The following is a 24,328-nucleotide window of genomic DNA, read 5'->3' on the forward strand; positions in this document are numbered from 1 at the left end:
ACACCAGTGGGGTGTGAGTGAGCAGCCAGTCCAGCATGTCTTGCGATGAGTGAATGGCATGGAGAGCACTTGCACCCATGCTTTGGGGGTTTTACCGGATGGGTAACCTGTATGTGGCAGGGCACCTTTGTATGTGGCCTGCCACTTTGAGGGGTGGAAGCAGACAGCCGTGGTCATTCTCAAACAAAGGCCAGCCAGGCAGAGAGAGCAGTTAGAGACCAGCCAGTGGGGAAGAAATGTCTCCCTGCTGAGCTCCAGCTCCAGGAATACCTTGGAGATAAGGGCAGGAGCTATGGGGGTTGGCTGGAGGCTCCTGGTTTTGAGTATGACCTAAAAGTGTACCCTGCCGGGGAAGGGTGGCCTGGTGGGACTCCCTGTGGTAGGGGAGTCCCTAAGAAATGCAAGGTCAGTTACCTCCCTGATGAAAGGCAAGGAGGGACAACTGAAAACCCTAGCCCCCACCTGTTGGCAGGTTACAACACCGGAAGGGAGCAGGGACAGGCAAGCCTGGTGAGAGACACCTGAGCCCAGTGTAGTGGGTGCCAGGCACAGTGTTAACCTGAGGGGAGAGATCCCAGTGTAGTGGGGGACAGGCATGGTGTTAGCCACTTGAACCACAGTGGGTGAGAGACCCCAGTGTAGGGGGCCAGGTATGGCGTTAGCCAGCTGAGCCCCACTGGGTGCAAGACCTAGAGCCAGTAAAGCAACCCAGTGAGGGGCCAGAGTGTAGAGCAGCTTAGTAAGGTAGCTTGTGTTTGAAGTGGCCCGGTTGAGGGGCTGTAGAAATGAGTGGCCCTGGTGAGGGGGTAGAAGTACTTGGAAAGACTACAGAAATACGGAATGTGAAAGTGCAGAATTACTGGATGTGACACAGTTACCTAGCGAAAGAATGCAGAAAACTGAAATGAGGGAATACAGAATTAGTGGATGTAACAATGTAAATTACTGTATGTGTGAATATAGAAATACTGGATAGAACTTACATGCTGTCTGCAGGGCATGGGACACGTGTAAGGGAAGGTTGGAGCGTGCACTAAGGCCCTTGTCATCAGGAGGGTGAGCAATGGGCAGCCTCTCGCTTTGGTAACATTGTTCATACTTATTTTCATCAAGGCATGGCAAGCGAGTGAGGCAGGGGTTTAGCCCCAAACAGGTGGGCAGCCGGCACTGAGACCCGGCCCTGTGAAGCCAGCCTGTTACACTGTAGCTGAGGGAATTTTCACTTTTCTGTTATCCTTTGTCTTGTAAACATGAGTTCAGTAAAGTTCAGCAGCCTGCAGTTGACCAAAGTCTTCAGTGTGCTTGTCTGTCTTGGCGCTGGGTTGAAAGGTGCTGGGGAAGGGGACTGCTTGGGGAATGGGGGTGGGAATGAGGAGCGATGCAGGATGGGATTCCTGGAGGACCAACGAGACTTTTATGTCATGAAATGCTTAGTATCCATACACTGAATTGCTTCAGAGTCAACTGATTTAAAACAGTACTTGATTTTCTAGGTATACTTTTGAACCATTTCAGGTGTCAGTTAAATAGGTTTGTAGGTCTGTCCTCTTTGGGTTTACACAGTGTTTAAACTGATCTAAGATTTTAGGTGTGTCCATGCCCCTAGATTCTCATTTGTATCTATTCGTTGGTCTTTGGTGATTTTAGTCAATATTTAGTAGAATATCTGACAACAGATCATTTTGTTGCACTTTTTTTATTGGAAATGTAGATTCGAAGTAGGGGTGCACCAGTAGAGATTCTGCGGGCCGATACCAATAGCCAATTTTTAAGGAGGCCTAAAGGCTGGTACTGATCCAATTGCCGAAACAGCTGCATCCAGCTGGTAAGTCTGTTGTGGTGAAAGAGGAGGGGGGAGGGAGGGGGCATGGGGTGGACAGATCAACGCCCCCTGTGGTGAGGGAGGAGTGGGGCTGGGGTAGGCACTGCCCAGCCAGGACAGGGTGGGTGCGGAATGGAGCAATGGCTCTTCCGGGGAGGGGAGTGGCTCCTGCCACTGCATGCCACTGGTCCGGAAGTGGCTTGTCTGGAGGCTTATGTGCTAGTCCAGTGGCTCCCACCACTGCTCCTGCCATTCATCTGGGAGGGTGGGGAGGGATGCCCCTGGATCTTTGCAGGTTGGGCTGTGCAGGCTGGAGCCAGAGGCTGCGCTGCACTGTGTTGTACTTGGAGCGGGCACTGGCAGTGCTGGGAGAGGGCTACGGGGGTGGGGAGGGGGGCTGTGGTGAAACTTGAGGCGACTGCAGTGCCCCCCCCCAATAGCCCTCTCCCAGCACTGCCGGCTCCCACTCCAAGAGCAGTGCATCACAGCTTCCAGCCTCAGCCCGCAGCTGCAGCCTGCCTCATGCAGATCTGGGGGCGCACGCCTGCCCCACCCTCTGTGACCTCCCAGACAACTGGCAGGAGCAGCAGCAGGAGCTGTCAGATGAGCAGACAAGCTACTCCCAGACCAGTGGCATGCAGCAGTGGGAGCCGCCTCCCCCCCCCCGCGCCCCCCGGATGAGCAGCAGCTCCAGCCCATGCCTGCCCCGCCCTGGCTGGGCAATGCCTGCCCCAGCCCCACTTCTCCCTCATTGTGGGGGGCATTGACCCCCCACATCCCTCTTCTCTCCCCACTATCCTTCCACCACAGCAGACTTACCAGCTGGATGCAGCTCTCCAAGCTGTTGGGCTGTGCTCCTCGCTGCCTGCATGCTGCCCTGCGGTTGCTCACATCAGGTCGATTTCTGATATAGTCAATTTTCTTTATATCAGTGCTGATCCAATATTGGACCAATGTATCGGTGCACATCTAATTCTAGGAACTGTCTCCAATTATTGGCTTTAAAGGTTTCCCCCTCCCCCTTTCAAAGGGATTAATGAGTGGGAATAATCTGGCAAGGTTCTTTGGGTAGATGTGATATCTTTTATTAGACCAACTAAATAGTTGGAAAAAGGTTCTTTGCAAGCTTTCAGGCACAAACATCTGCCTGGCAAAGGGCATTTGTGCCCAAAAGCTTGCAAAGAACCTTTTCCCAACTATTTAGTTGGTCTAATAAAATATATCGCATCTACCCAAAAAAAACAAACAAACCTTGCCTGCCTATGTCCTTGGACTACAACCAGCAACCCTGGGAGTAATCTGTATGTTCTCAGATTTCACATGCAGTTTTACTCTGTCCTTTCAGGATTTGATTTTATCTGAAAAGCCTCACTTGAGAGAGTAACACTGTTTTTTCAGCACATTTTTATATGCATATTTAATTGGCACAATTTTGCACTGAGAAGTGTTTCTGATGAATCTTATGTAAAGTATCTATTTTTGGGGTTCAAAGTAACCTTTCATATAGCATTCACTGAATATAATTGTGATATAGCCGAAAGACTTGGGTTTCTTAGTGTTTTAGCTAAAAACATTTTAGAACTGCTCACATGTATATTGGATTTTTAGTTTTCTCCAGGCACAGAATAGAAACCTAATTTGGGAAATCCCTAAGAGTAGTTTCCATATTTCCATTAGGCGTTAGAAAAGAAAAGTTCTGAAGAATCAAGATAGACTGTTTTCAGTCTTTATCTGTAGCTGGTTTTTGAGTTATGCTGCTAGTTAACAAAAACACCTTGTTAAAAGTGTGGATTTTAAATGTCTGATTTCAATCTTAATGAAGATTCCTCCTACTCTGGTCTTAGAAAATCAATATATAATAACCTTCAAATATGATATCAGTAAGATGACAGATACTGAAGACATGTTTCCTGTTTAATTTCAAGCCAGAGGTGCAAGAAAAGTCTAAAATAATTGCACCTTTTTTCCTCTAGTCTTTAACTTTAGATCTTGAGAGAAAATTATCTTTGTGAAATGCTATAGGAAATTTTCAGCATTAATATTTTGCTTGGACCTCTATTTATCATTTATATATTCTGAGAATAGCTGTGTTTATTCTGGAACTATAAATATGGGGACTGCATTTCCTGAGTCTCAAAATGGCACATTCTACTTCCCTCCTCTGCTCTCTGGCACATTTGGCACTCTGAGCTCTTATCTCAGAGTGCCTGGGAGAGCAGGGCCACATGACCCTGTTGCATAGCTTGGATGGAGAGCTCTGCTTTTGTCATATTTGAAATGGAAGCCTTTGAAAATAAGACAAAAGCATTTATTTGAGTAAACTAATGGGATGACTAGACAAGCGTTTAAAATGACTGTCCTGAATAAAACGGAATATATGGTCACTCTAATTATGGGGTCTTACAAAAGCATAAATATTATAGCAAAAGTTTCTGTATGAAATAACTGTTTGCCATTCTATGGTTTTATTCTTTAAATGTAGTTGTTATGGTGTGGCAACTTAAAATGGTTTTAAATTAATTATTCTAACAATATTTAAATTACAATGTCAATAAAATGTGTGTATATTCACAAAGATACCAGAAGCTGGTCTAATTTAGATTTATAATGTGCAGGAGTTCTATGTCAAATGCTTAACCCATGTGAAATGTGCTGAATTTATAGTTTCTGCAATGTATGTTATAGTTTTCTTTTCTGTGCTACTTGTGGCTGCTTGGCTTGTGCCTTATTGATTGCTTTGCTTATTGGTACTAATGCTTAGTTGTTTTCCTTCCCTGTGGTATATGGTATTGGGGTTATATCCTAGCTCTTAATACAGATACGGCAGCTGGACTACTGATTCGCAGTATTCATCTTGTAACCCAAAGACTCAACTCACAGTGGAGGCAAGACATGAGTATTTCGCTAGCTGCATTAGAACTTCTTTCTGGATTGGCAAAGGTGAGACCTGAATTTTCAAGAATTAATCTAGTTACTGTATGTCCTCCAGAGGGAAGCAGAGCTATCATTTATTTGATATGAGAAGAATATTCTGTCAGTACTCCTGATGTGATTTTTGTGGGCTGAAGAATTGCACATTCAGGTTTTTAAGTGGAAATTGTAGTTTAAAAGACTTTTACTGCGACTTGTAGGCTGGAAACCTTACCAGGATAGTGAATTCATTTTTGAAGATCCTTTCCCCACTTGCTTCCTTTCCCTCCCACCTTGGCAACAGTCATTTCCTCGACTGAGAACATAAGAATGAAAAAGAAATTTTATTTTTCTACTCAAACATTGTATTCTGCTGTTCAGCTTCAAAGGAACCACAGGCTGCACACTGCATTAGCTCAAGCCATGGGCTGCTAGGCTTCATCCCCTCCTCCTTTTCCCCCTACTGTTGTGCTGCGCATGCAGGTGGCCTGCACCTCAGCTCCTTGACTGCATACTCCCCCACTGCACCAGGCTTCTTTGGTGCTGTGGGCTATGCTACACTGCCTCCTTGGGCAGGAGCAGAAAGCAGAAGCTGTGGGGGAGGGAGGGGAAGCCTGGAAACCAATGGGAGAGAGTTGTGGTTTGGGGAGGGGTGACCAGGTGGTACCCCAGGGGCTGCAGATCAATGCCTTACAGGCTGCATGCAGCCCTCAAGAACACCAGTTGGATGGCTGTGGTCTAGAGCTAATGGTCTGCATCTCCTGCCCTTTCCACTTGCCTGAATGTTAACACTGTGCAGCCATTCGCTTAATTAAAAAACTGGTAGAGACCTGCCTAACAGTTGACTAGAACAATATTCTTTCAGCTCATTATGTTCTGGCAGAATTATACATATGAGAAACTTTTGTAGAAATCAAGTTATTGGATAAAAAAATATCCTGGCAACCTTATGGAACCTTTGGACGTCTTTTATAATAAATACATTGAATTGTCCCATGATGCCACACTCGGGACTTAAAAAATAGTTACAAAATGGGTTATACCTAGCTGGATGGCAGTACTGTGAAAAAAGATCTGGGAGTCTTGCGATATCATAGACTCATGTTGAGTCTGCAGCATGGTGCAGCTGTACCAAAGGCAAATGCGGTTTTGGAATGCATCAATAGAAGCATTTAGTTGCAAGACATGGAAAGAGATAAGACCTGTCTAATCAGCAGTGATACAATTAAGGGTGCACCGATTTAAAAAATAAATTGGGGGGCTGACACTCATGGCTGATTATTAATGAGTCATTTCAGCCAATACTGATCCAATTGCTGATATGTAGTACAGCAGCTTGGAGAGCAGCATCTGGCTGGTAAGTCTGTTGCGGGGAAGGGGTATGGGGGTGCAGATTGAGATCACTGTGGTGGAGGGGAGGAAGTGGGGTTGGGACTGGGGCAGGGGCAGGGGCAGGCACTACCCAGCCAGGGCAGGGCAGGGTGTGGGATGGAGCTCCCAGTGGCTCGTCCAGGGGGTGCCAGGAGTGGGGTGGATCCTGCTGCTACATGCACCACTGGGGGAGTCATAGGGGGTGTGTACCCCTGATCTGTGCACAAGGTGAGGGTGGGCTACTGTTGGGGCCAGGGGCGGTGCCAGGCTCTTCCCAGCAGGGGGTTGGGCAAGGGCTGTGCTTGGATCAGGAGGGCGGCAGTGCTGGGGTGGGGGATGGCTATGGGGTAGGCTACAGCCATGCCAAAACTTGCTGTATCCCCCCCATAGCCCTCCGCAGCACTACTGGTGTCCACCCCAAGCACAGCCCTAGCACCACCCCCAGCTCCAGCCTGCAGCAGCAACCCCCCCTTGCCTCATGTACAGATCGGGGGGGCACTTGCCCCCTGATGGTTCCCTAGAGGGTGTGCGTAGTGGTGGGAGCTGTGCCGCCCCCCTCCCACCCGATGAGCCTCTCCCAGCTCTGTCCCATGCCCCGCTCCACCCCGGCTGAGCAGTGCCTACCTCAGCCCCAGCCCCACTCTCTCCCTCACCACAGGAGCCTCAATCTGCCCCTCCCCCCCACACCCCTTTTCTTCTCCCCCAAAGGACTTACTAGCCAGACACTGCTCTCCTGGCTGCTGGGCTGGCTGTGTGATTGCTGCAGCTGTGCGTATGCATGCAGCATTTACTGGTGACCATTATTGGCCACATTGGCCAAAAAAATCTGATTGCCGATAACGTCTGTTTTCCTTTTATCAGTGCTGATATGATATGGACTAATGTATTGCTGCACCTTTAGATTCAACTTCATCTAGACTATGTTGTGTCAAGTTTTCAACTCCATTTTTTAAAAAGGGCATGGAGAAATTGAGGTGACAAAAATGATAAAGGCTTTGGAAGGCAAGTCATAAGAGGAAAGGTTGAAGGAAATAGGCATGTTGTGCTTGTAGAAAAGGTGCTTAGGAGGGGACACAATAGCAGTCTTCAAATATCTGATGCGCTGCCATAAAGAAAAGGCAAGAACACCTTTTCTGTCTTGCTGCAAAGAGCAGGACATAGACCAATGGCTTGAAGTTGCAGGGAAGTAGGCTTAGATATCAGGAAAAACTTCACTGTTAGGACAGAGAAGCAGTAGAATAGATTGCTTAAGGAAGGTGTGAACTCTTCATCACTGCTGTATTGGACAGGCTGTTCTAGTGGTAGCTATGTCTGTGCTCTACTAAGGGTATTTCCCAAGCTTCTGGCTTTTCTGGTTACCACATAGGGATGGGATAGAATTTTTTTCCACCTCTTGGTGCTACCTGTCAGGGTGGGGTTGTGTTGTTTTGTTTTTTTTAAAGTCTCCCCCTGAGGTATTGGGTGTTGGCTGCAGCCAAGGCTGGGGATTTTGACTGGGGTGTGCCAGTGCTGCTGCTGGAAGTTAAAACCCTGAGGTTCCTGGCTAGAGGGTATTGGCCCTTTTGTTCAAGGTGAGACTGATTGCCACATTTAGGATCAAAAAGAAATTTAGCCCGTGGTCAGATTGGTACAGACTGGAGGGAGGGGGGTTTGCATGGCCCTCTTCCTTGGATCTCTTGAGCAACTGTGTACCAGCAGGATGTTGTCCACCTAGTCCTCCTCCTTTACCTGCAGCTGGTTAGGATGCTGTGTTGTGTGATTTTTGTCAGGGTTGACTGTAGTTTTGTTAATAGGTTAGACAGTGGATTTGTATGGGATGGTTTGAATAGGGATTGTTGAATAGCAATGGTTCTGTCTTAGGGTAGTGGGGTTGGACTAGGTGGCTCCTGGAGATCTCTTCCAGCCCTGCTTATCTGTGATTCTGTGAAAATTAGTATTAAAAATTATTTTAGGGCTCTTGAGGCATGCAGATAAAGATGAAACAGGATCTGATGTGTGATCTGCACAGTCATGCTCCCTGCCATGACATGTTACTTACCATATTGACTCAAACACAAGATGAGGTTCCCCCCACCCAATTGGCATGGGGACAAAGCCCTTCATTTTATAATCACAGACAAGGAAATCTCTTGAAATACAGTGTCTATCATTAAACTGCTGCCAAAAGCACCATGGGCTGAGCAGTGAAAACCAGCTGTGAAGTTGATTAAATGCAGCCAGTGCTGAGCATGACAATAAAGCACATGGCATATGCTGGACTAAATGCTGATTTTTTTCGCTCCAAAAAAAAAAAGGTCTATATATAAATAGATAGTTATAAAGATATACCGTATAGCATACCATTCTTTACAAAATGTAACCCCTTTTCAAAACCTTGTACCCATCCCAAAAAACTCACATCCACACACCCATGCATTCATTACAATAATTGTATCCATGCTCCCACACACCTGTCCACATTCCTTTCCTTATTACATTTATACTGTCCCTAGGTTCTTACTCCAATTCTGAGCTTTAAGCCCTCAGTTTGTTTGCTATCACTGTCATAGGTGGTTCTGCTGCTGCTGTTGTTGCAGCTGTCCTCCTCACTGTTGCTCAACCTGATTGACTTATTGTCTCCTTTGCTATCACTGTCCACTTCCCCTTGAGGGTGGGGGTCTTTGGACAGCCTGTGTCAATGGTCCCTCTGCCAGGTGGAATTGGTCACCTCCTCCCTGTCCTGTTCTATTGATTTTCGGTAGTAGGACTGGAGTTCACTCAGTACCATTTGAACACAGTCTTCTTCCTTGAGTTTTGTGTGCCTGCATATCAGGAGGTTCCTGGACTTGCACAGGGCACTCTTGATGCAGGACATGATATGATCAAAGGGAGCTGTTTGAGTCCCCTAGTTTTTAGACACGTGCCTGTACACCACTGCCTCTTTTGTCATCGGTACAACCGCTGTCACTGCTTTGCGGAGCCAATTTACATTTTTCCACACTGCCCTGGTGTATGGGGAGAGCCATAGGAGGTGGTCAGTGGTCTCTGTTGTGCTTTGGCAGATTTCCCTGGGGCAGCTGGGTCACCCTCTCTGCCCTTCTCTGTGTCTTCACACCCTCACTGGGAGTGTGCAATGGGCTATTAGCCAGTTTAGGTCTCTGGGTCCTTTCGTAGGTTCTTGTGGAAGATCCGCTCCCACACGGCTTGGCAGCTGTTGCTGGGGAGTAGCTCCATAGCTGACAGCATGTCTCTGTTTCTGACTGCCTCCTGTATCTTTCTGTGATTGGACATAGTCGCAGGGCCTTTGTTCTGCAGCCTGTACTAAGTGCGGAACTCTTTCAGGACCTTGTAGAACCACAGGTGTTCCATGATTTACAGTCTCCTGTTGGATGACACAAACACCCCCCGCATTCTCAGGAGTGCATCCCATCTAAATAAGACCTATGGTAGTGCCCATTAAGCAAAGTCCTTCTCATCACTGACTCTTTTTAAAGTCATGGTGAGTCACTACACCATGTACATTTTTACTTCCTCTTCACTCCCATGGTTGAGGGGGGGGGCTGGGGGAGTGGGTGGGCCAGTGAGTGTCCCCCCCCCATAGTCCCCTCCCCCGTTCTCCAGCCCCCCTTGATCCCTTACTGGGACTGGAGCCCTGGTGCTGCTGTGCCTGGCTGGCCACATGTTCAGCACCAGGGGGAGGGGCCAACCATAGAGACGCTCTCGCAGTCAGAGCATCTCTGTGGAGGACCCAGCCTCCATTTTCCTTGCTTTTTTAACTTCAGATATCCAGGGGTCTAATTTTCTCCCTGTGCTGCAAGTTTGCAGCATGGGGAACATTTTTTCATTCCTGCAAGTGCCTCTTGCCCTGTCTCAAGGGGGTTTGAGACGGGGCAAGAGGTACATGCGCGCTTGTCTGGATGTGCCCAGCTTGTTCCTAGATCCTGATCTTGGATTAGTTTACTGGTTTCCTTGTGCAGACATGCCTTTGTGGTGGAGAAAAGAGGTGAATGTTATCCTCTCAAGTGCTCACAAAATTTAGTTATAAAAAAGGTAATCTAGTATAACTCTGATGTAATTTTGACTTAATATTTTTATTACCATCCCCTCATTTCCTCTTTTAAGATGTAAACCTTTTATGGAAGGAACTGCTTCTCATTTTATAACTATATACAGCATAGCCTGGTGGCCTTTGCTGCTCCCAGGCCTATGATATTCAGTTAATAGTAATAATAATACAATCCTAATGCCTGGAAATAACCACCAGAATGTCACTGAAAGAACTGTAACTTGATGACTTAAGAACAGTAGTTATCAGAGTTGGATAACTTGGCATGCATCAGATTTGCCTCTCTCCAGTCTGCTTTTCAATAAGGCTGGAATAGTCTACAGCAGGGGTGTCTAAACTTGCTCCCTGTCCCCATCCAGATCTGGATCATGGGTTTTCTTATGAGCTGAATCCACAGAGCCAGCCGTGGCGTTGGAACCTGTGGCAGGGGAAGCACTGGCTTCAGTGAAGCCAGTGGCAGAGGCAATGGTGCCAAGTGGGCATGGATCAATGCGTTGCTTGACATGACGAAAGCAGTATTAGTGATGAATAATTGTGATAGGCCTAGTGGCCACGGGGTGAGTAGGGCTGTGTTGACACAGCCGTTGCTCACACCCCTGCTGCTGAGGGCCATGTCCAGTGGGACCCCAGTGACAGTCCTTGCACCCAACAGCCATGCCCCCAAATTCTCTGGCCAGCTTATTGCCCAATGTGCTAGATCTGTCCGGTGGGGCCCATGTGTCTGACACCCCTGATCTGCACAAGACAGCTTTCCTAGTGAAACTTGAAACTTCTAATGTATAGCTGAATTGTATGAAGCATAAAATCCAGTTATGGTTGACTGCAGCAACTTTGTGGTTAGAGGAAAACAGTTTGGGAGGTCAGGAGAGAGAAATCCAGTAGTTCTCTATTGTCACAGTCTTTGTCAGTTTATAGTACTACTCATTAATCTCCAAGGTTTTGGATTCCCACAAAGGACAAGTTGCTATCCATTTGCATACAACTGAAAATTTGCCTCTGGTAATTTGGGAAGAAGCCAGTTAGCAAAAGCAGCAAAGTATTCATTGAACTAATGCCCTCTGCAGACTGTTTTCTTTTCATTTCCTCCTCTATGAGGAAGTTGCCATTTTGTGTACGAATTCCATGGTTAAAGTTACATAAAAGGGTAACTTGTGCCAGTGCTGAATGTGCTGCTTTGGTGATGCCAAAAATCCAAATAAGTGGACTGGTTTACCTACTGGAATAAGAGAAGGACCACCCCCATTGATTCTAAAATAAAGGAGATCAAACATGAATTCAGCTTCCAATATGTCCCCTGTGAACTAAATGATGCTCTTAGTTCTTACACGCTACATTAAAATTCATGTGCAGTTGTCTTGCCATGATGTTTGTATATTGTCACTGTCCCTGTTTTACAATGTTTTCAAGTTTATTGGAGAGCAGTGCTGAACTGTTTCTTTGTCTTCCATAACATTATATTAAGAAACATTAAAACAAGTTACATTTTCTTTGAAAGCATTCTTGAAGAAATCATTAGCTGATATTGTCTCTGCTCTCTGCTGCTCACTTTATTTAGGTGAAGGTTGTTGTTGATTCATCTGACAGGAAGAGAGCTATTAGTTCAGTGTGTAGTTATATTGTGTACCAGTGCAGCCGACCGGCCCCCCTCCACTCACGAGATCTTCATTCCATGATAGTTGCAGCATTTCAGTGCCTCTGTGTCTGGCTCACTGAACACCCTGATATGCTGGATGAGAAGGTAAGAGAATTGGTGCTGTTTCCTGTTCAATAGAGGGAAGTTAACATCAAAAACGTTTTTGATTTTTATTTGCTAGCTTTGGTACTTTTGTTCCAATATTTCAGTTTTTACAGGGAAATTGCAGACACTATAGAGCTGTGATTCTCTCAGCCTTTTTGGACTTGAGGCACCTCTCCATAACATTTATGAACTGAATGGCACCCAATTTCAGAAACGAATTTATGTATTACAGCTCTTACCTCCTTGCAGTGGGGTTGGGCTGTGGTGGTTTTGGACTGGCCAGGCAAGGATGAGCTTGAGCCTGGGCTCAAAGGATCTGGCAGCATCTGAGGATGCTGCATCACCCTCGTTGAGAATCACTGCTTTACAAACAGGAAATATGGTAAACTGGAAGTGCTGTGTCACCAGGGATTTGGGAAGAGGAGGGGAAGGTACGTGACCAACCCACAGTCTTAGAACGAACCCTGATCCAAAGGGTGCCAGGTAGGGAATTCTCCCTACCTCCTATTTATAAAGCACTTTTCCTGAGTTCCCTTAAAACACAGAGGGTTTGGACTGCTTGTACTATTGTACTATTTAAGAAAAAATTTCTTTTAGTTTATAAAGAAATCACATTATGACCAATGCCTTGGCCACTCCTTGCTCCCCTTCTCCTGCTCCAGATCCAGATATTGCATGAAAGATTAATGTAACCATTTGGAGAATGTAGCACTTGGTAGCATCCATATGCACCATCAGCTCCTTTACCATGGAGTGGCATAGTACCATGTCTTCATGTTGACCCATTGGCTCAAAGGGGCTTGAGTTCCAGACCACTGACATTGCATGCCTATGTGCTGTTGGGACAGTCTCCTTGTTTTGGGATGTGCCTCAAAAACGTACCTTAGCAACAAACTCATATTGTTGAAGGTGTGTAATTTGAATTGGCAACACATCATTGTCACACTAAATTCCTTAGGAGAACCAGATATGAGTGATTTGCTTTTAATAATTTGTCCCTTTGCCCTTTAGGACTGTTTAAAAGAAGTGTTGGAGATTGTGGAATTGGGTATCTCAGGAAGTAAATCCAAAAACAGTGAACAAGAGGTCAAGTACAAAGGAGATAAAGAGCCAAATCCTGCATCCATGAGGGTGAAGGATGCAGCTGAAGCTACGTTAACATGGTATGGAATTCATCAAAATGTTGTTAACTGTTTGGCAGGGTATTGCTACAGGGAAAATTGAAAATTAGAACACCATTTAATGAATGTGTAGGCTGGCTTGGTAGACTGGACAAGTTGGGGTATATAAACAAACTTTTTACTTCCTACCCTTGGAAGTAATTACAAAAGCAATATCTTCCTTTTGTTCTCGTTGCACTTCATAGCAAAATGTTATAATATTTCATATGAGTTGAAAAATGACTTTATGTAATTACTAAGACATAACTATTTACTAAAATTCAGAAGGCCTAAGTCTTTGTTTTGTATTCTGCACTAGCATAAGCTCTTAAATGTTTTTTCTGGGTACCTAAAGTAATTGCTTGAGAGGGAAGAAGAGCCCTGTTAAAGTTGCAAGGTCTGGTGTTGACCTTGTCTTCAGGTCAGAACTTAAAATGCAAACTTCTGGCATAAAGTGCAAACTTCTGGCAGGTAGGTGACCCATAGCACTCAAGATTATTCTCAGTCACTGCTTTTGGGCAAAAAACTTCCAGAATTTAAATAGTAGGTATTGCTGCTCCTTGCTATGAGGAAGGATGATAGCTGAGAGAGAGAATCCTGCACTGTTTCAAATAATTATTAATAATTATTTTTCCATAACATAAAGGAGTTCCACTGTGGCATGTTTTGTATGACCATGTAGTGTTTGTTCCAGAGAGCTTATAATTTGTGAAATATCTGAAGACCACATTCCCACAAACAGCAGCATGCTTGAAAGACTAGGCTCACGATGATTCTTCTGGGTAATCTGCTCAAAGAAACACCAAATCAGTCATAGCAGAAGCACATGCTACTGCTGCTTGGAATTCAAGAAAGGGTTCTAAAATAAAGGCCTCAAGATAATATCATTCATTGTTATATAAAAAAGGATTAAAATATAAGTGATAAGAACTTTTTTGTGCATGAAGTCATATCTGAACTGCTAACTTCCTGATTAGGAAGAAACTTTCCCAGTTCCCACGCTCTTTATTTTCTTGTAGTGTTGTTTGCATGATCCTCTGAAACTTTAAGTTAATGGTTGCTCTTGGAGGCAGGATCTTATGGATCATGGATCTATTCTGTTATGGTAATTACTAGGGCTGTGCAAAGCTTCAACTTAATATTCGATTCGACAAATATTCAACATATTCAAACTTGAAAAGTGAAAGTCGAGTTGAATAGCAGCTAGTCGAATGGCTGTTGAATCGAATACCTGAAGTTGAATATTAACAGCATGAGTTGAATATTTGACAAGGGTTACTGGATTCCGTGTGGAGGGCGCGGGGAAAAAGGAAAGTAATGGGAGGGAGGGGGAAGGAGTGCTTTCATGACTGACGTGTGGCTGGCCAGTGACCTGTCAGCATTCTCTGAGGTCCCTTCCAATCCCAGTGCTCTGGTGGAGGGCCAGAGAAAATGCATAAAAGGCAGCAGTTTTTCAGCTCCCTGCTTTCTGCTTTGGGGTCAGTTTCTGAGCTGCTGGTGTTCTCCAGCACCTCTGCGTCAGACCACGACAGCTGGAAGCCCTGATCTTCAACAGATTCCCTGCTTGCAACGCTAGCAACAGGGAGTTTTGAGAACTTAGTGCTTTTATTTTATAACTACTTTTCATATTAGTTTATGCTTATATTGGGTAGGGTTAGTAGTAGCCTAGGATCTATTCTATATATAGGAATTTAGTTTTTATATATTTTTTTATACATCATTCATTCTTTCCACCACACCAATGCTTCTCAATATATTATCAACACACACACAAACATATTTACATAACATCCAGAAATCTAATCTGCAGCGCACAGCAGCACACTTAGAGGTTCCAGTTTACATATGAAGGAACACATTATGAAGCGGGGTGGAAAGGCAGGTGGCCACACTGGCCAGCCTGCACGAAGGGGAGCAAAGGGGGTTGCAGGTGGGAGAGCTGCAGTTTCTCCCCCCCACCAAACTCAGACGCATCCTCTTTCCTCCCTCTACAAGGGATGAGGCTGCTACAAGCAGTAAAGAGAGGGGAGCAGCAGTGCCAGCAGAGCCACTGCCTGTGCTTGAGACTCTCTCATGTCCAGACACAGCAGGTACAACCTCTCCTATCATAACTGCAACCAGCACAGCAGCGCACTCCACCCGTGTCACTGCCTATGCTGAGCCTTCCAGCACCAGAAGAAGAACTGGCGCTGGATCTGGATCTTAGTGCCCTGGCAAGGGAAGGAGGGGGAATCAGTTAAGTTTATGCCCGACACCCCTCAGGTTTTTTCCTTTCAAGCCACAAGGTCTTTCCCAGAAGGCACTTCAGAAGGTGCCTCTGTACAGGTGAAGGCAAGCGGCTCAGCTGAGTCCGCTCTTTCTCTTGCTGTGCTTCTGACTGCTGAGGAAGGGGAGAGTTCAGCAGCATCCGCAGATGCATCTGCACACCAGAGGGAAAGGCCTAGTAGTAGCATGGTCTGGGATCATTATGAGCTGGCAGATGATCCCGTATTTGCTATCTGCATGCACTGCCGAGCCAGAATCAGCCAGGTCAAGGGAGCAAAGCATATGACCACCTCAGGGATGCTGAATCATCTCCGCAGGTACCACCCGTTTGCCACAGGATCGGCCCCTGCTCGCTCCACAGCTCCCGTCCCCCCACAGCAGAGGCAGGGCACCCTGGAACACTAGGGGCAAAAGGGGCCAGTTGCAAATGCGAGCAAGGTCACCCAGACCACTGGGGAGATACTTGCTCTGGATGGCCAGCCCTTCACCTTTGTTGAGTGGCCAGGGTTAAGGCAGCTCCTAGCACTGCTGGCTCCATCCTACCAGGTGCCCGCATGCACCACCTTCAGCAGGACGGTGGTGTCCTCCCTATACGAAGCATGCAGGGAGCATTTGAGGGAGGAGCTGCACAAGACAGGTCCACAGGTAACCGTACACTTCACCTCGGGCATGTGGAATAGCCGGGGTGGAGATCATGCTTACCTCTCCCTCACAGGGCACTGGTGTGGCCAGTCAGGCCTTTGGTGGGCTCTCCTTCACGACAAGGTGATGGATAAGTCCCACACAGCAGCAGAGATAAGGGGGACCGTGAACCTCATGGTGCAGGGGTGGCTGGGCATTGGGCAGGCTGAGCTCACCCACGGCTTCGTGGTCACCAACAATGGGTCCAGTATGGTCAAGGCAGTCCGTGATGCCAACTTTGCTGGTACACAATTTACATCTGATTGTGAGGGATGCCTTGGAGGGGGACAGGGCTGCCGGTGATGGCACCAGCAACACCAGCAGGCTCGTTTCCAAATGCAGGAAGGTGGCAGGCTACTTCTACTGGAGCATCAAGCAGGGCAAGATGCTGCGGGACAAACAAGCAAAGCTAAATGTCCCGCAGCACAGAATCATCCAGGATGTGGAGACTCAGTGGGACTCCACATACCTGATGCTCGAGAGGCTGGTGGAGCAACAGAAGGCCATCCATGAGCTGGCCTTGCTTGGGGAGATTGGGATCAGCGGCCCCCTGACCAAAGCCGAGTGGGATGCCATTTTCCAGATCTTGCTGGTCCTCAAGCCCTTCCTCGAGGCCACTGAGACCCTCAGTGCTGCTGATGCCTTCCTCAGCCAGGTGGTCCCCAAAGGAAGGAGCTCCGCAGCCAAATGGAGAGCTTTCTGGGGACCAATGTTCCTGGCTGGGGCAGGCTACTTTCGCCAGATGTGCAGGCACTGAAGAGGCGGCTGAAGGAGGGCCTTAGGAAAAAGCTTGAACCCTTGGTATCCAACACAGTGCATGTGCTGGCCGCCATCTGTGACCCAAGGGTGAAGGGCACCATATGTGGCAGTGAGACACTGAGTCACTGGAGGGAGGTACTTATTAAGAAAGTGATGGAGGTGGAACGGCGGAGGCTGGGGGAAGTGGGACGGGGATGCACTGTCTGAACCCAGCCTGCCATCCATGAGTCAGTCTTCCCCTCCACTACAGGCGCTGTCAATATGGGGTAAGTCCATGGCAAGCATTAGGGGGTCCAGACCCACCAGACCCCAGGATCAGGTAGACAGCCCTCACACCGTGGTGTCTGCCTATCTTGCTGAGCCTGCGGAGCCCCTGGACTGTGACCCCTTGGCCTACTGGGCAACCCGCAGCCCGATGTGGCCGGATCTGGCCACAGTTGCCCAGGAATACCTGTCCTGTCTACTGACCAGCGTGCCAAACTAGAGAGTGTTCAGCATGGCTGCGGATGTTGTGACACCTCACCGCACCTGCTTGGATCCTGATTTGGTGGAGCAGCTGGTGTTCCTCAAGGTGAACCTCCCACTGCTGGGTCCTCCAAGCTCCAGGTGCAGATGAACGAATGCCACCCTCCTCACTCCATCTGTAGCACGAGTTTTGTCTGTCAGCAGACTAAGGTCAGTTTCCCACAAACCCCTGCACCTATCCCTGTGAAAGTTGGCAGGCTTTGTGGGCTCCTCAGGGGCTACCAAGTCTGCAGTTTTGGGCTCCCTGTGGCTTTCCGCACAGAAGTCACAGGAGGTTTTCTCTCAGGAATTTGGGGTGCTGTTTCTCTGAACCCCCTGAACCTATCTTGTTGAAAGATGGCAGGCTTTGTGGGCTCCTCAGGAGCTACCATTCCTGCAAGTTTCATTAAGATCAGACAAGAAATGCCAAAGTTATAGCCTGCTTCGACCTTCCCCATTGTAGCCTATGGGGAAGTCAAAGCAGCTCGAATATTCGACTGAGCTTCAACCTGGAGTTGTAACGGACTGGCTTCGACTTGAAGCAGACAGCAAATTGAAGCGGGACCCGATTTAATATTCGACATGGCTGTCGAATCGAATATTACCTGCTCTGCACAGCCCTAGTAATTACTTCTGTATTTACCATATGCACTTTTCTCTTAAATCTTAGTCTTCCAAAACTGGGATACATATTTTAAGTGGCAACGCTGACTTTCTGCCCAAAATAAAAGCCTAGAGATGCATAACATGGCTATTGCTTTTTTCCCTTCTCTTCCCTCCAGGAGCAGCATGGAGGGAGGGGTGGAGTTCAGCAGGGTCATATCTGAGGGGTGGGGAGAAGGAAAAATGAGCTGGTGCAGTGGTGCAGTCGCACCTTGCTTTGGATTTCCTGATCCACACAAAGTTTAAGACCAACTGCCTGGCAGCAACAGTGGCAATTGTCTTCAGGTAGTGCTGAGGGAGTTGATTTGCTTCATAGGTCATTATAATCTAATTCCTACTAATTATTCTTCCTTTAACAGGTGTTAAAGGCCCTCTCTTCTTTTTAATGGCCTCTATGTTCCACTAATCAAGCTATCCTTTGTTCAGCTGTTTTGCTACTCCTAGTCATTATTCTGTTTCACAGCCCTGCAGACTGTTTTTAGTTCTTTTAAAAGTCCTGAGTCCACCCATGGAATCTACTCCTCAACAGCAGCTAAAGCTTCAGTTTTTGACTAAACATGGAAGAACTGCTGACAGTTTAGCTCTGAAAGTGTTAAAATTAGCTTTTGCCTAAGTAAGAAAGGGAAGATGAATGAACTGAAGACTAGGCTCTGTCCCTATTCTTTGTGGCCATACCTCTAGAAATTCTGTTTTTTCCAAAGGTGGTGTGGGTCTTATTTGGGTATGTGGTATGTGAGAAAATATGGGTATGTCTGAGATGCAAAGGGAACAAGCAAGTACAGAAGTTCCTGTCTCAGATGGATGTGAAGGTGGATCTTTTTCAGCTGAGTCTTTCTCTGATTTTGCAGCATTATGCAGTTACTTGGAGCATTTCCTTCACCCAGTGGCCCTGCCTCTCCTTGCAGCTTGGTGAATGAAACCACCTTAATTAAATGTTCTGGTCTGCCTACTGTAAACAAACACAGCTTTCGCTACTTTGTTTTGGATAATAGTGTCATCCTTGCAATGTTGGAGCAGCCTCTAGGGAATGAACAGAGTAAGTTAAACATTTTGTCTTGGTCTTGAAGATTAAAACTTTTTGTAATATATCTGCAAAATGAGTCCATTTAGTAAAAGTCTTTTGCTTTTTGCACGCTGAAGTCTTAACTGTTCTATGTATGTACAACTGAAGTGTGCAACTCTGTATAAAGTCGCAAGAATAAAGTCAACAGTGTCACTGTTATGCCAGTGTGCAGACTTTCCCAACAGCTACACTCCAGTTAATGAGATCGCATATCTTTACATGACTGCATTGTAAATACAGTTGAAGGAGTAATAGTAATAACATTTTAGAACATGTTAAAAAATAAAACATCCCACTGTATAAAAGGATTAATTTTAAAAATGTTTGTCAGGGTACAGGAATTTGGCTTTAGCCAGTGATGGCTGTATGTAGTTTTACATTTGTATAGTTGCTTTTGCTCATTTTAGTTCTCCATTTATTATTAAATGTTATATTGCTGCTAGCAGCCTGCAGATGTAATGACTGTAATTGTTTTGCAGTTGTAATGGCTTTCCTGTGAACCATCGTACTTTATCGGTGGGCTCAACAGATAACAGAGGTATAAAACAGGCTTCTAGCAGCTCTATGTACCTTTTGAAGAAGAAGAGAGTTAAGAGTAAAACTCTGGTGTTTTGGAGAAGGGCTGTCCAACTTTCAGCCCATAAGGGATTAAGCTGCAGCTATCGGCTCCTGTCTGGCTACCACTACCCCCATCATTCTAACTCAGGAGTAGGCAATTATTTCAGACAGAGGGCTCTTACAGAGTTTTGCAAGCTGTTGAGGGCTGCATGGATAGCTTCACCCCTTGATAGGTGCCCCACCCCCTGGTTGCCAGCTTGGGCCTGGAAGCCCCTAACCCCTGACCTTTGCTACCAGAACTCCCTCCCCTTGCCCCCTGGAAGCACTCCTTTCAGCAAGGGGGTCTGCCGTCTTGGAACCAGAAAAATACCAAATTATAGTCTAAGTCAAAAGTGTACTACAGCATTCATTAATTTCATTTAAAAAACATATTTTTGTCCTGACTTACATGAGTGTGTGTAGTGTACATAGAGGTGATAGTATCATAGCTTAAAACGAAGTCTACTCTTTTATATTGTGGGTGGGTGGCTATAGGTTTGTGGGGGTGTGGGAGAGGTGTGTGTGTGTGTGTGTGTGGGATTGGGGGGATGGATAAGCATGACGGGGGTGGGGGGCGTTGTGGGGTTCTGTATGTGGGGGTAGGGTAGCTGGGGAGGGCTGTGGCTTGGGGGTGGGGAGGGTTTGCCTATGGCCTGCCCCCCACCTGCAGCAGGCAGAGCTCCTGCCAGCACTCTTCCAGGCCTGGGCACCATGCTTCTGTTGCTCCTTGCCTTGGGGCATTGGCACTGCCTCGTGCTCGCACTTGCTGCTACTTCCCCTCATCTGCCACTGCTGGCCTTCTGCTGCTTCCCCATTCCCCTGCCCTACTTCTTGCTGCTTTGGTATCATGTCCCAGCTGCTCCTGGAGTCCCCAGTGCTGCAGCTGGGAATGACATGGTCCTGGAGCTACCAGCCAGCTGATGGGCAGGGGAAGTGGGGAAATGGCTGCAGCAGGGGCCAACTTGCTATGTCTGCCTCATTCTGCCAGAGGCTACCCCTAGGTCCTGCTGCCCCTGGCTCCTGTTGTGTTTGACAGGGGCAGATAAATATTCATTTTTCTAAGGTTTTTTAAGCTTACATTTCCTGCTCCTGCCTGAGGGTAGGGCAGCATGACCTGCAGGGCCCAGAGAGCCTGCGGTGCAGTGAGTCAGGGGGCCAGAGCTCACACATGGCACATTACAGCAGAGGGGAGGTGAGAGGGCTGTCACAGTGCAGTGCATAGGCAACTTGAGCCTCTCGAGTCGGGGGGGACAGTCCAGAGCAGTTGGTCACCCAGCAGGCGATTGCCGAGCCAGCAGAAACTGGAAGTGCGCTTCTGCCAGCACTTCTAGTTTCACGATTGGTGGTTCCAGGGGGTGCACGGCAGATCTCAGGGAGTGCATGTGCACCTGTTTGCACCCCCAGCATGTTGCCAATGGTGTGGTGAGGGGCGGCTTCACTTGTAATTTGGCCCAGGGGCAGGCCCAGTGGTCAGTATTGGCAAGGCCCACATGGCATGCAGCCCCCAGCTGCTTAGAAGCTGGACAGCCTTGCTTTAGAGGTAGACAAATACTTACTGAAAATCACCTTGGGTGTAAGCAGACGTCCTGATTTATCTGAGCAAAACCTGGACAAAGGGAGTGGCACAGCCCTTTATACCAGTGGTTGTCAGTCTTGTGGGACTCAAGGCACCCTCCATAACTTTTTGGAATTAAGTGGAACCCCATTTCAAAAACAAAATTATTTATTACAGTGTAGAAAAATAACTAGAAACACCTTATTTTAATCAAACTGGAACCTCCCCTGCCCATGAATAACCATAAGATAACACTATTATAGTGTATGGGCCGATTGAGCCTTGCAGTTCTTACAAATATCTTGAATTTATGGCAGGTTAAAACACACTCTTGTTTCCTTTTCCACTGAAAGAAGTCTTTCTCTCCTTGTTTCTTATATTCATTGAAACAGGAGCCCCCAACTTGCATAAGTACCATGTTGAAAATTGCAGCAAGATTTTTACAACTTTTTTTTTAATGTTGGATTATTGTTTGGTTAGCTGAACCCAGAAATGATACAATGGTACTTCATGATGTGTCAGTCTTAGGGTCTGATCTTTATATATATCAGCAAATTCTTGTTCCTGAAGACTGAATCCCCTGTTTCTTGAAGTTTCAGTAAACGGGTTTCTCACTCATCTGTTTTCTGCAACATCCAAATTGGGAAGTATTTTTGAATCTTCTCTTTTAGCATTTTCAAGTAATCCAGTATCAGTGGCAGCACTTCTGTTGTTTGATGCAGCTGTGAGAGGAAACATTTCTAGCTCTCTGACATTACCTAGTGCCTTTCATATCCATGTCTCATCTATCAGGGTGCAAAGTTTATCAGAAGAAGTTAAACTAGTCTCGTTTGGACCTTGCATGCTGGTATTCACTTTATTTAAATACAGAAATTTGTTGACAAGGTATGCTTGTTTAGTAGTGTAGACCACCAGTTGTCACTGCTCCATAAATCACAGAAGTCAGGTAAGCACTTGAGTGTGTGTGTGTGTGTGTGTATTAAAGTTAAAATTTCCTCCTTCAACTTGTAAACTTGGAACAAAAGCCTTGCCCCTTATTACTACTGTATCTTATTTCTCTGTGTAACATGAGACTAGTATGTTCATATTCCATTGTCTTGCTCAATCTTGAAAAAGCATGATACTTCAGTGACCTAATTTTAATGTAATTGACCATGTTTACAACTTGATCAAGAACAGTTTTTAATTCGTGGCATATAGTTTTCACTAGAAGAGCCTCAATGAAGGAAACAGTTGAGTTCTTTACAGCAAAAGAATTGCTGCTTATTATTCCATCACCAACAAAACAAAAGCTAAGAACTGGCATTTGCCACTTAAATCTGTGGATTCTTCCACCTGAAGAATGAAAGTAGTAGCCATTTTAACTTTTTCACTTACTTTATTTAATATCCTCTGAGATGTTGTGTATACCTCTTATGACAGCATGATTGGACAGCAGAATGTTGCCAATATCCTTTTCATAATCCTTACCGTACTTTGCTCCTTGGAAGTATCATTGTCTTGCTTAGTATGACCTTTCATTTGTTTAGCAATCAATACTGCAACTTTGTAACTGGTCTCCTATTCTTTATCAGATAGTTTGAAGACTGTTTTCCTTGAGAATTTAAGAGGCACATGAGCAGTTTCATCTGGTGTTGGAAGCAGCATGGCAGGCTGGAGATTGCTTGCTGCTGCCGCCAGTGGCACCACCAGGTGGAAGAGTCCTTTGTGCCTGTTTCCAGGAAGCAAGTGTGAGACCAGACCAAGGGCTGCACTTTTTTCCAGCACTAAGGTGCAGCTGCAGCAGCTGCTTCTCATTCGGGTTCCATGTGGCTTCCAGGAACTGAGGAGCAGGGCAGTTCTACGTGGTGGTAGCAGCATCTACAGGCTGCCACTGCTGCTGCCACAGAGTGAAAATTGCTCCACATGCCTTAGTTTTCCGGAGGTATGTGCAACCCAGCTGAAAAGAATCTGCAGCAGAGGTGGTGCATATGACTGCATTACATCATACAGGCAGGTGCACCATTTCTGCTTTAGACACTTTTCAGCATGAACCAAACCCAGAAAAGTTAAAGCAGAAGTGGTGTGTCTGCCTGCATGATTTAATGCTGTCAGGCACACCACCTGTTCCACAGCTATTTTTTATTTGGGGTCCATGTACCTCCTGAAAACTAAGGTACATGGGGAAATTTCACTCTGAGGCAGCAGTGTTTTGGTGCTGGCCCATAAACGGAAGGTCATTAATGTCATGTTATGACTTCTTGAGTGTAGGCCTTTTCAGTGCCCCTGAGTACCTGGCACCCATCTTAGATGGATGCTGTGCCTACCAGCAATGGGCACATTATCTTTTCCAGCAAAAAAGAATATGGTGCCCCAAAATGTTCCTAGCACTTCAGAAACTTCATTTGAGCACTCTTAACTGAAATCAAGAGCATTTTGTTCCCTGGAGTTGTTCCAAACTCCAGTTTGCAGCTTGCTCCATGTCTGAGTACTTTTACATGAACAGATGCATTCTCTTGACTGTTCTAGAATAGAATGTGCTTTAACAAGTGAACATGTCTTCTATTCCTCATTTTTTCTTGTCCAGTGCTTCCTGAATGTAGCATTGAGGATTCCCACAAAACTATTGGAATCTGAAGCTAGATTAGCCATTCCTTTTTTCATATAAATGGCTAAGGTTGAATGGATTTAGATAAAACTGAGACTGTTTGTGTTTTTCAAAAACGAGCTTGTAGATCTGTTTTTGTAAATCTACAAGCTCAATTACTGTAATGTGCAGGTGAATTAGGTAATCTCACAGGCAAATAGTGAAATTTGGCCATTTTACATGTTATTTTTTAGTTTGCACATATAAGCCATGTTTTTCTTGTATTTCTGAAATTCTGGTACATTGTGTCTTGGCATCCATCAATCCCCTGGATCATGGTGTACACATAAGAGGTCTAGTCAGATACCTAGTTAATCCATTTGTGGCTAATGAGCCCAATTCCAGAATGACACAGCTTGTTATAAGTTTCACAGATTCAGATGGTGCCTGAGTTGGAGTCCAAGTTTAGAGCATGCTCCTTTCTTCTATCTCACTTTGCTTCCATCCTCTGGATCAAAGCCACACATTGTGTATAAAGTACTAGAAAAGCATATACGTAGGGTGGTTTATTAATAGTGTCAGCTTATTCACTACTTACTTGTATGGGAGTAATGTTCCTTCTTATAAAT

General features: G+C 46.1%; 1 protein-coding gene across 5 annotated transcripts in view; it reads left to right on the forward strand.

The window, feature by feature from the left end:
• Nucleotides 1-24,328, forward strand: part of RALGAPB (Ral GTPase activating protein non-catalytic subunit beta) — a 200,559-nt gene that overhangs the window by 107,254 nt on the left and 68,977 nt on the right. For 3 of the 5 annotated variants that reach the window (XM_090020643.1, XM_090020644.1, XM_090020647.1), the window contains exons 15-18: nucleotides 4,629-4,762; nucleotides 11,704-11,886; nucleotides 12,898-13,049; nucleotides 18,767-18,954. In XM_090020643.1, the coding sequence (XP_089876769.1) occupies nucleotides 4,629-4,762; nucleotides 11,704-11,886; nucleotides 12,898-13,049; nucleotides 18,767-18,954 (657 nt within the window). The remainder of the gene's footprint in view (nucleotides 1-4,628; nucleotides 4,763-11,703; nucleotides 11,887-12,897; nucleotides 13,050-18,766; nucleotides 18,955-24,328) is intronic. The other 2 variants (XM_090020645.1, XM_090020646.1) reach the window with 1 other exon arrangement.

Source organism: Crocodylus siamensis, chromosome 10 (assembly GCF_052110815.1).
Source record: "Crocodylus siamensis isolate JL-2025a chromosome 10, ASM5211081v1, whole genome shotgun sequence".
In the NCBI taxonomy this organism is placed as follows: Eukaryota; Metazoa; Chordata; order Crocodylia; family Crocodylidae; genus Crocodylus; species Crocodylus siamensis.